Source organism: Eptesicus fuscus, chromosome 3 (assembly GCF_027574615.1).
Source record: "Eptesicus fuscus isolate TK198812 chromosome 3, DD_ASM_mEF_20220401, whole genome shotgun sequence".
Lineage (NCBI taxonomy): Eukaryota > Metazoa > Chordata > Mammalia > Chiroptera > Vespertilionidae > Eptesicus > Eptesicus fuscus.
This window is the reverse complement of record NC_072475.1, coordinates 59109838-59122668: the sequence shown is the minus strand read 5'-3', so window position 1 is coordinate 59122668 and position 12831 is coordinate 59109838. Positions and strand designations below refer to the sequence as shown.

General features: G+C 38.0%; 1 protein-coding gene across 2 annotated transcripts in view; it reads left to right on the top strand.

The window, feature by feature from the left end:
- Positions 1-12831, top strand: part of STXBP5L (syntaxin binding protein 5L) — a 218925-nt gene that overhangs the window by 78134 nt on the left and 127960 nt on the right. For both annotated transcript variants that reach the window (XM_054713945.1, XM_054713944.1), the window contains exons 9-10: positions 3007-3085; positions 11488-11642. In XM_054713945.1, the coding sequence (XP_054569920.1) occupies positions 3007-3085; positions 11488-11642 (234 nt within the window). The remainder of the gene's footprint in view (positions 1-3006; positions 3086-11487; positions 11643-12831) is intronic.

Below are 12831 nucleotides of genomic sequence, written 5' to 3'. Positions count from 1 at the left end.
ATTCATACATTTTCTATTTACTTACATTCTCACCAGTCAACTTGGATACAAGTTCTTTTTGGCTTGACTGGGTAACTGATACTTTCATATATTTACCATATCTATGTTTATTTTATCAGTTTGGGTTTTTCTATAATTCTGTTTTTAAAAGAAATGAAGTTCTGTTCACAAGTTGTTGGAAACATTAGCATCTGCATCTCTCATAACATAGACATAAAATTAAATTCCTGCTGCCTACTATAACATCGTGAAGCCAGTGTCAGTGATTTTAACAATAGAGGCCTTCATTGTCATATCTATCTATATCCTTTGGATTCAGTTTGTTTCCTTCTGGTTCAGCTATTTTTACTTTCTAAAATAAAAAATTTTCTCTAAGTACTACTTCAACTGTATCCTATAAATTTTATATTTAATTTAATTAATAATATGTAATTTTTGTTAATATTCAGTTTGAAGTATTTTCTAATCCCTATTATAATTCTCCTTTTTACCTATGAGTTAGACACGTGATTTGTCTATGGTATCTCATATTGTCATTTTTATATTTGTTTTGATTAATTTAGTAAAATTTAAGCTTCTAGGTAGTCAGTTATTTCTTTGGACCCTGACAATTAGTACAGTACTCTGAGCATAAGGAGTATCAATAAATGCAATTTTTTTATTATGGTGTTTTATACACTATGACATTTAAGCTACTTCAATTACTGACAGGCAACAAATATAATTAAAGCAGAAATCCTTCACCCAAAAAATAATTTTGGAGTTGGAAATGGAAGTAAAACATTAGTTAATTAGATATCTTTTCTATTAAAATTGGTACATAATACTGATGTGTATTGGTTGAAAAATAGTAATTGCTTCCGTATGTATAAACAACTGTAAAATATACTGCTGTGGTTAATTAACGGCTTGGTGATTATTAGAGAAGCACTGGCTAAAAAAGACATCACTGTGTAAAGGATGGGTCTCTTTCCTGGCTCTTGCTGCCTTCAGTTCTCTTATTCCACTCATTACCCAAACCAGTAACCACTGACCAGATATTCCTCACCCCCCAAGACCACTGTTCAGTGTGAGTCTTGAGCCAGAGTTGTCTCTTTGTAAGGCATCACGATTTACATATTATGTCAGCAGTTACTTTTTACATATAATCTTTTTTTAAATGAGAATGATTATGACCAATATTTTATTATTAGTTGCCTCCTTATTGACATAGGGTAAAAGAAAAAGCAATTTTAGAAAATATGCCATGGAGCAGATAGAGCATGTTTTATGCTAATACCCTACCCTTTAAACATATTAAATATAACTATCTTGACATCCTATTTGGATTTGGCTGTGCCATTCTAAAGCTATCCTGAAAACTTAAACATATATGCATGTAAACACCTACTTATAATAGGTATCTGTGTCTATAAACAATTGTGGCAATACAAGAATAAATAAGGGTACTTAAAATAAAAAATGTGTAAATCATCTAAAAATGTCAATTTTATTAAAATGAGACATAATATAAACAAAAACATAAATAGAAAGATAAGTAGTTAAGCAGAAGTAGTCCTAGCTGGTTTGGCTCAGTGGATAGAGCGTTGGCCTGTGGACTGAAGGGTCCTGAGTTTGATTCTGGTCAAAGGCACATACCTGGGTTGTACATCCCCAGTAGGGGTCATGCAGGAGGTAGCCAGTCAATGTTTCTCTCTCATCATTATTGTTTCTAGCTCTCTCTCTCCCCTCTCCTTTTCTCTCTGAAATCAATAAAAATATATTTTTAAAAATAATGCAGAAGTAGCTTTGTTTCCATTTCATACTTTCTGATTCTTTATTCAAAATCTTATAAAATCTAGCCCTGACTGGTTTGGCTCAGTGGATAGAGCATCGGCCTGTGGACTCAAGGGGTCCCAGGTTCGATTCTGGTCAGTGGCATGTACCTTGGTTGTGGGCACATCCCCAGTAGAGGGCGTGCAGGAGGCAGCTGATTGATATTTCTCTCTCATCGATGTTTCTAACTCTCTCTCCCTCTCCCTTCCTTTCTGTAAAAATCAATAAAATATATTTAAAAAACAAAACAAAAAAATCTTATAAAATCTAAACAACATAATTTTTCCCCTACAAGAAACCACTATTTTTGTTGTATGCCAATAGAATACATCACTAAATTTACTTTTTAAAATCATGAAACATACTACCTGTGTTTATCATCTAATGAACTTGCCTTTAAATGAAGTTAATGAAAATGCAATGATATTGATAGTCTGTAAACTTTGAATAGCATGTTTTTTGCATATGAATGGGGTTTGCTTGTATTATAGATAAAATGGATCTTCATAATAATATATTTCATTTTGTGCATAAATATATATGTGTGCTTTCAATTTAAAGATTGTTTATTTTATCTTGAAACTTAAATAATTAGCTCTGGCTGGTGTGGCTCAGTTGGTTGGAGTGTTGTCTGATACACCAAAAGGTCACAGGTTCAATTCCCAGTTAGGGCACATACCTGGGTTGCAGATTTGATCTCAGGTCAGGGCATGTGTAGTAGGTGACAAATCAGTGTTTCACTTTCACATCAATGTTCTCTCTCTCTCTCTCTCTCTCTCTCTCTCTTCTCTCTCTCTCTCTCTCTCTCTCTCTCTCTCTCTCTCTCTCCCCTTCCTTTCTCTCTAAAATCAATAAAATCATATCCTTGATTGAGGATTTTTTAAAAAAGGAACTTAAATAATTAAAATAACCTTACATAAGACTATACTTATACATGTAGATTGTAAAACAATATAAATTTGATAAGTTTACATATAACTTTATTGACTATATAGCAGTCAAGTATAAGGATTCAATAAATTGTTTACAAATTCAACAAAAATGTTAGGCTACATAGACATGTGTTTATCCTATTGGGAAAAACACATATTACATTATTATTTTCTTTATATTCCTTTAGTCAAACTTTTTAATTCTCATGGACTAGTAGAATTTAAATCAGATTTAATAAAATTCTTTTTCTTTCTTTAGGAAAAAGTCAAAGAGAAGGAAGAAAATCTGAATCTTGTAAACCAATACTTAAAGTAGAATACAAGACCTGTAGAAACAGGTATGCACTTTTACTTTAGGGAATATGGGAAAATATGCAATAACAGAGACAAGAAAGGTAGATAACTTTTAATGTTGGTGTATTGTTTTAAGTTTTACATAATTATATTACCTGGCGGAATACTTTCCATTAACGATAACAGATTTCTTATTGTTTAATAAGCATATATATGATGATCATTATTATGAATACTAGTGATCTGGTGCACAGATTTGTGCACATTGAAAGGAAATTAATTAGAAGGTGGCCAGCGGGGTGGGACTGGGCGAGATGGGCCAGACATGCACTGGAGCCAACCTCCCAAGGTCCCTTCCCGGCAGCCCCACCTGGGGTGGCACTGGGGCTCCAAAGGGGTCTGCAGAGTGAGTGGGGTCCCTCCAAGCAGGCGGGGTCCCTCAGCCTGGCCTGCGGGGATCAGACCGAAATGGGCTCTTCAACATCCCCCGAGGGGTCCCGATGTGTGAGAGGGACTCTGCAAAGTTGCTGTCATGCAGGGTGTGGAATGCAAATGCAAGTGTGCAGTAAACCAGATTCAGGGCCAACAGTGCCCCAGCAACAACTTAACACACGGCCAAAGGTGGAATTGCGTGGCCCTGCAAGGAATCGGGTTCCCTTCTCTCTGGTTTCAGGGTGCGTCACCCGAGAACCGCTGCTGCCAAGTCACTGCAGCTCAGCAGCTCCTGTGTTGAGTGTCTGCCCCCTGGTGGTCAATGTGCGTCATAGTGACCAGTCGGACGGAGGGAGGGACACTTAGCATATTAGCCTTTTATATATAGATAGATTACAAATAACAACTTAATTATTTTAAATTTTTTATGAATAGTCAGATGAGTATTATATACATTAATCTTAACAATGTAGGGCTTTTGGCTAGGTACATTACAAGTAGCAGTCATTTAGCATTATTAAGAAGAGCTATTTACCTATTGGTATTGCACATGAAATAAGTAAATACATAACCAAGCCTCTGTACTTTAGGTTTTTATACTCTGAAATTGGAAAGATTATTGTTTGTTTAAAAGATAACCAGTAATGTTCATTAGCATAATAAAATAGTATTAAATTTTAATATATAGAAAATTAAAGAATGCTTAAAATTCTCTTGCGTATATATAGCAGCCATATCCTATACATCAACAATGTTCTTTTTACTTGCAATAATTTTTAGTGGCAATATATTTATCCAGAATTACCATAATTCCAAATCTTGCTTAAACTTTAATTTTATTTTTATTCTAAATTGGATAATCCTATCTTGTATTACTTATATGCTCACACTAGAATGTTTTCTTGGCATCATAGATACATTTAATGTTTGTTTATACCTACTATTATAAAGACTTAATAGCATAAAAATTGTGGTAATTTTAACCAGTTAGCTTATGTATATATATTTTATTTATATATATAAAGCTTCTATAAAACATCTATACTAATAAAAGGGTAACATGCAAATTAGTCATGACGCCCTCACAGTAACAACCAAACAGCAGGCATGGGTTAGTGAGGGACGACCAAACGACTGACCAGCAGGTTGTGTGGAGTGACCAGGCCAGCAGTGGGGCAGTGAGGGGCGACCAGTCCAGCGGAGGGGGCAGTGACAGGTGACCAGGCTGGCAGAGGGGGGACAGTGAGGGGCGACCAGGGCAGTGGGGGAGGCAGTTGGGGGTGACCAGGCTGGCAGGGGGGACAGTTAGGGGCAATCAGACTGGCAGGCAGAGGCAGTTAGGGGTGATCAGGCTGGTGAGGTGGGGGGCAGTTAGGGGCGATCAGGCAGGCAGGCAGGTGAACAGTTAGGAGCCAGCGCCCGGATTGTGAGAGGGATGTCCAACTTCCAGTTTCGGCCTGATTTCTGGGATCGGGCCGAAACTAGCAGTCAGACCTCCCCTGAGGGGTCCTGGATTGGAGAGGGTGCAGGCTGGGCTGAGAGGACCTCCCTCCCCCGGTGCATGAATTTCGTGCACTGGGCCTCTAGTCCTATATAATAAAAGGGTAACATACAAATAGACCAAATGGTGGAATGACTGGTCACTATTATGTGCACTGACCACCAGGGGGCAGATGCTCAACGTAGGATTTGCCCCCTGGTGGTCAGTGCACTCCCACAGGGGTGCACCGCTCAGCTAGAAGCCAGGCTGACGGCTCACAGCTAGCAAGCGCAGCAGCAGTGGCGGGATCCTCTCCCGCCTCCACGGCAGTGCTAAGGATGTCTGACTGCCAGCTTAGGCCTGCTCCCCGAGGGCTCCCGGATTGCAAAAGGGTGCAGGCCGGACTGAGGGACCGCCCCCCCCCACACCCCCCCCCCAGTGCACAAATGTTGTGCACTGGCCCTCTAGTATGTGTATACTTGTGCAATTTGTTTGGTGTACTAAAATGAAAGAGAATACTGGCTGATTTTGAATCTGTTATGGTCTAGTAGCAGAAGTAAGGCCATAAACTTGTGCTTTCCATATGACAGGTGAAGTGCTTTTAGAGGAATATGCTATGAGAGCATAGCAAAAGAGTACCTAAACCTGCCAAGAGGGAGTGAGGAGAATAGTGAAGAGAGAAATCAGTGAATTTCTTCTTGGCTTTCCTTTTGAAATCCTGAGATTGTACTAAAAAGGGAAGATAGGATGACAGGCAAAGGGAGGAAAAGGGTGAAGATGGAGATCAAGAATTCAAATCAAGGTAGTGTAAAGTAATGATTAAGATCATTGGCTTATAGAGTAAGATATCTATATGACCTTGAAATTTTTAATTGACTTTGATTTACTTGTGATGTTTATGAAAATTAATGAAGTTATGCATGAAATTTGTAATGTCATAAGTTTATGAATGGCACATAGTGGATTTCTTAAAAACAAATTATTACTGTCATCATTATAGACATCCCATTTTTAAACTATTCAACTGCTCCTAAATTAATGATTTGTTCTAGTAATGGTAATCCAACTTTGTGTAGAAGTAATTCTTCAGATTTCTAATGTAAAATAATTACATATGTATTGTTAATCATAATTATTATCATCCTACTTATTGTATAGTTAAGTACATTGTCACTATATTAGAAAAGGAGACTAAAAAGCAGAGGAGCACTGATATTAAGAGTTCTGAGATGTATTGAAATAGAAAAATGGGCCATAGTGTGGACATTGGACATGGAAATAAATAGCTATCTATCCACTCCCATCCTATATAATAAAAGGCTAATATGCAAATTGACCAAGTGGCGCACTGACCACCAGGGGGCAGACGCTCAACACAGGAGCTGTCCCCTGGTGGTCAGTGCGGTCCCACTGGGGGAGCACTGCTCAGCCAGAAGCTGGGCTCACGGCTGGCGAGTGCAGTGGTGGTGGCGAGAGGCTCTCTCGCTTCCATGGCAGTGCTAAGGATGTCTATGGGGTGCAGGCCTAAGCCATCAGTCGGACATCTCCCAAGGGCTCCTGGACTGTGAGAGGGCGCAGGCTGGGTTGAGGGGACCCCCCCCTCCCCAGTGCACAAATTTCATGCACCGGGCCTCTAGTTCTGGTATAAAGTAGAAACTTTGTGAAATAAAAAATTGGGATGGCTGTGACAAGAGCAGGAATTTTAAGAAGAGCTCTACTACTTATGCTGCAGCAATAGGCCCTTTAAAGGACTGCATAGGTAGCAGATGTAAGGAGTATATTTTCTGCCTATTTTAATCTGAGACCAGCCTGTTCACAGACTTGCTTTACATTTCTAGGGATGAATAATCATTCTGCTCAGAAATTGTTGGTCCCCAATCACCAATTTCCCTACTGGCCCTCCAGCCATGATGGCCTCTAGGCATAATAATTTTATACCCTTCAAAAATAGGAATGTTGATCTCTGTAATGCTACTATTATCAGGTTCTCTATGGTTAAATAAAAATTACTTTCTGCTACTGTTTTAATCCCTTCCTTTTATGGCCACCTATTGATAGACTTCATGTGTAGTTAAGTTCTCCAGGCCCAGTATACCCATCTGTTAAGGAGGAATAATAATAGTAGCTCTCTCATTGGGGTATTATAAGGATTAAATTTTAAAAATACATGTCAAGTTCTTCACGCAATACCTGAACATCATATATACTTAATGAATGTTATAATTGAATAAGTATTATATTATGTTACACAATTTATTGTTAATCCTGTTGCCTTCATTGAGGCAACCTGTTAATGCTTTTTTCTTTATTATATTTCAAATTATACAGTTAAATATTTTTATTTTGGTGTAGGTCTATGGATTTTAACATATGTATAAATTCTCAAAATCACCATCACAATAAGAATACATAGCATTTCCCACTCCCAAAACTCTCATGCTATCCCTTATATAGTCATACCTTTCCCCAACTCCTAACTGCTGGCAACCACTGATCTGTTCTCCATCTCTGTGGTTTTAGGTTTTCAAGATGTCATATAAATGCATTTATATATTATGTAACCTTTTGCATCTAGCTTTTTTTTTTAATTGATCTTAGAGAAAGAGGAAGATAGAGAGAAACATCAATGTGAGAGTGAAACATCGATTGGTTGCCTTCCGTATGTGTCACGACCAGGGATTGAACCCAAAACCTGGATATGTGCCCTGATCAGAATCAAGCCCAAGACCTTTCAGTGTATGGGATGATGCTCCAACCAACTGAGCCATACTGACCAGGGGAGCCTCGCTGCTTTCACCAACATAATGCCTTTGAAATTGACCCAAGTTGTGTGCATTGATAATTGTTAAGTTTTATTAATGTTTTCCTTATGTATAAAAACACTGTAAATTATATGAACTTTAATTTCCTTTATAATAACCCAGGATGAATTTGTATTAGTAAAAGAAGATATTTACTAGTATGGTACAGCATTTACCAAATGTGTCCCTTTTAATCACTGATTGTATTCATGGAAGAAAGGAATCTGTAATCAAATAAATTTAAGAAATCTGAGAAATTCTGGGTTATATAAAAGTAAATTGGATTCTTTATGATTTCTCAGAATCTTTAACATATGGCATGAATTATAAATTTCAAAGGGCAGATATGGTTTGCAAGTGTCAAATTATTAACTTTTTTTTTTTTTTTTTTTTTTGCCAAATATCTATTAAGTTGTATTCTACAGTTTGAGAAACATTAGACTAGAAATGAAAAACATGGACTTTGGAGTCTGGATTTGAATCTTTGTCCTTCCACGCACTAGCTGCTTTAAGCTAACAAGTCATTTAATCTGCATTAATCCCAGACTCCTCATCTATAAAATGGAGCTGATAATACTTTCCTCATTAGAGCTGAGAATTATAGAGTTTTGAGGATTACATAAATTTTACTTTATATGTACACACAGCACAGTATATGCCGATATATTACCAACTAGAGGCCTGGTACATGAAATTAGTGCATGGGTAGGGTCCCTAGACCAGGCCGGTAATCAGGGACCATCTGTGGGGCCACTGGTGGGGCAATTGGGGGCCCCCGCTGGCACCTGGCCCTGCCTCCCCCCCCCCTGCTGCCGCTGGTCGCCTCCCTCTGTGGGGTGACCAGCGGGGCGATCGGGCGGGGGGGGGGGGGGGGCCACTGGCACCCACCATGCCTGGCCTGGGGCCTGCGGGCTGGGGGCAGCTCCTGCATTGAGTGTTTGCCCCCTGGTGGTCAGTGCATGTCATAGCGACCGGTTGTTCCACCAGTCCTTCAGCGGTTTGGTCGATTTGCATATTAGGCTTTTATTATATAGGATGTGCATGGTAATCATTCAGTAAATTGTAGCTATTTATTACTACAGGCACTACAGACCACTGTTTAGGAGAACAGGTTTAGAAGTCTGACAGACCTCAGTTTTCTTTTGGGTTTTTCTGCTTAGTTATTTAACCTCATTAATAAAATGAGGGTAATACTTGTGAGGATTTACTGCGATAATTAAGTTTCTAATGCAATTATCTATGAGTGGTTCCCTGAGCATTTTCCTGAGTAAATAACTTTTTATTCAATCATTCAGTAGTTTACAAAGAAGTACATGTAGAATTAAGTTTATACCCAATATTTTCTGATGCAGAGTCATAATGAGAGCAAAACTGATTTGCTCTCTTTCAATATTAAAAAGGACAGGGGAGGTGGTTGAGGTTGAGGAGGGTATAGGGAGCAAAATGGTGATGGGAAAATAAATAAATACAACTTTTTTTAGAAGAAAGGACATATTTTGCAATGTGCTTACAAAAAAGAGGGAGAGTAAATTGCTTCTGATCTATGTTTAGATTAGTACTAAGAGATGAGAGTAAATTCACTTTTACATGGAAATAAGTAAATAGTTATGGCCTTTATCAATATTTGGAACAGATATTAAGGTCAATATGTATGAAAAGGTACTATGTTCTCCAAGGCATGATGCCTGATGTGAAACAAAGCAACCAACAAACAAAGATACAGAAACCCATACTCATTTCATTAGAAATTATTTTTAAATCTGGAGAAATCTTCTTAATAATATATGTGTAATTTATAGAAAGAACAAAAATGTTTCTTACTACCACTATTAGTAGGTGAGTAATTTACTATGTCAAATTACTGGGGAAAGACTAACTCAAGTCAATTGATTCAGGACTCAAGGAAAATAAATTAGAGCATTTTTGCTTGTGTAGCTTGCAACTCAAATATTTTTGTCAAAATATTGACAGAATTATAAATAAAAATTAGTACAGGTATTTTATATATAGGCTTTGATGGCAACTTATTAAAGGTTTTTGTTGTTGTTGTTGTATATAGCCAGCATAAAATTAGCAAATGTTCTATTGGTTATGTTTGATACTATGTACAGTACAAACCAGAAGAGAAAGGGAAGTTTTATAAAGTGATTTCTAGAAAAAAGTAGTTCCTTCAGTTTATTGGATGGATGGATGGAAGTGAATTATTTAGAGAAGCATGTATTCTCAAAGAATTTAGTACACTAAAAGTACTTAGCTCTTTTTAAAAATAATTAACAAGAGTATTTTCTGTTTGACATTTACTTATTGAAATTACTTCATATCATCACTTATTTTCTTTTATATACCTATATTAGAGATATAGGTATTGGAGAAAAGTGAAAAATTATGAAGCTATTTAATAACTTTCTAATAGCTATGATATCTTATAGTCATCTCATTCCCACTCTATTATCTAACTGTATCTTGCAGTTAACTGAGAATTAAAAAATTGTTTGACATTAATTTTATAAGATAAATAGAACTGGCTGGCACTAAGTAAAATTGAGAATAAGATCACATTTCTTTTTGGTGAATTATTTTTCCCTTACACATTAGTTTTCTCCATCTGTTTATCATAACTTTTTTCCACAGAAACTCCATTGCATAGAATTTTCATGTTACCTCCTACCATTTGGGTTTGCCACTGTCACATTTTATTTCATATTGAAACTTGCCTCTTTTTTCTTTTTGAGATTTGGGACCCAACATGCAAACTGGTTAATGTGAAAAAAACTAACATAGCCTATATTTAGTGATTTAAAGTTTGGGAACCAACTAATCCTATCTAATAATAGAGTAACATGTAAATTACCATCACTCCGCTACGCCCACGATTGGGCGGCAGGAGGCTGGGGGGCGGGACTCGGGGTGGCCTATCCGGCCATTGAGAGGCACGGATCTGCTGCCACTGAGGGGGGCTACCCTGCTGTTGAGAGGCGCAGGGGGCGGAGTCCCGCCCCTTGCGCCTCTCAACAGCCAGATCCGCGGCCCCTGAGGGGGCCTGCCACGGACACCCAGCTGCGCCTCTCAACGGCAGGGTAGCCAGGTGTCCACGGCAGCCCCCCTCAGTGGCCGTTGAGAGGCGCAGGGGGCGAGAGTCCCCCTCCCTGCGCCTCTCAACAGCAGGGTAGCCCCCCTCAGCTGCCGCGGACCATCAAAAGCATGGGAGCTGGGTGCCTATCTGCTCCGGCACCAGGCCTTTCAGAAGCCTCCACTGAGCCGGAGGCTTCTGAAAGGCCTGGTGCACCAGCAGACAGGCACCCAGCTCCACCACGAAAAGCGAAAGCGTGTAGGGGACCCTACACGTGCATGATTCAATCATGCACTGGGCCTCTAGTACTATATATGAGGATGTCTTTTTGAGTCAGTGACCCCTTCACCTCCCTCCTACCTCACTGCCTTTCCCTTTCCTCCACCTCAACATCTTAAGACTGATTCATTAATAATTTTAATGGTGAAAATGTATATTCAGTAAAAGAAAAATGAAAAAATAGTAAATTGTTGGGTGAGATATTTTGGGACAGGAAAGACTTTTGTTCTCCTGTGTAATTACATTTCAATTCCTACAGAGTACTGCCTGTAGGAATTGAAAGAGGAAAATGCACTGAATTTGGTCAAGTTTATTGGCTCAATCCTGTGACATTGTGTCATCTAAAAGGACTTCTCAGTCTTATTAATTTTTTTTCCTATATAGCGAACCATTTATAATATTTTCTGGTGGACTGTCCTATGACAAAGCTTGCAGAAGACCAAGTTTAACCATCATGCATGGAAAAGCAATTACAGTACTTGAAATGGATCATCCTATTGTTGAATTTCTAACTTTATGTGAAACACCCTATCCGAATGGTAAGTAACTAAAATGGAACTATTTATGTTGAAAAATCATTTTTTGAAATAAGTTTCTAACAAAATTAAGCTTAAATATTTTTAGTTTTGACAGCTGACATCTACTGTGGTACAACACTGTGAGCTACAGGGGCTGGAGCAGGTTCTGCAACTGTACCTACTTGACGAACTGGAAGTAAAGCAGATGTAGTGCAGCAGTGCTGGAGTTTCAGGTTCAATGTCAGGTAAGTGCTTTAAACTTTGATAAGGATGGTGGAAGCTGAGCTGGGAGGGTCCTATAGGGGTCCAGGGTGAAATCACTTGGGGAAATTGAGGTCTCCTAATAGTCTCTCCTAGACCAGCTCCACCCATCCCATTCTAAAGCCAATCAAAGTTAAAGCACTTACCTAATATCAGTGATCTGTAACTCTGGTGGTGCTGTATCTGTTTCACATCTGGCTTTGCTTCAGATGCAACTGCAGCACCTCTGATTACTCTGGGATTGCTGATGTGTGGTTAGTGATTTATTTCAATTTTGAGAATAATTGTCTGAAGGATCTTCAGGAGGAGAGGTGCTTATATATTTTTATCAGCCCAAATTTAAAGACTTCTTGTAAACATAATAATTAATCTAAACTATATGTAAATTATATAATAGAATCTAATAATAATTAAATATTTTAATAATGAAATCTAAACATTTAAAAGGGTGAAACATAAAAAAGGAACTATGAGTTTATGATTAAAACATAGTGTATATATGCATTCCCACATATAGATATGGGGGAAAGAACACTGGGCTTGGAGACTTAGGCTTGCAGAATATTTGGGTTTATGATTTTACCTCTGCCATTTCCTAGCTATGTGACCTTGGATAAGTAGTCACTTCATGTTTGAGTTTCATTTATCACTTGTAGAAAGAAAATAATAATATTGATTCCAAATGATTATTGGAAGGCTAAAGTGAATGTGCTTTATAAACTAAGAAGATAAGTTGTGAGTTTTATTATACATATTAATTTGTTTTATTCTTTAGTTTCATGTTTTAAAGATGGGTTAAGTAGATAGGAGATGACAATCAAAGTGGCACTTTATTTCTAGAATTGCTGGGGATAGATAAATTACCTGTGTTGTTAACAAATATTTGTGGGTTGGTTCTATGACCTCAATACTATAAGAACTTGTTGAGAATACTGATGAAGTATGAAAC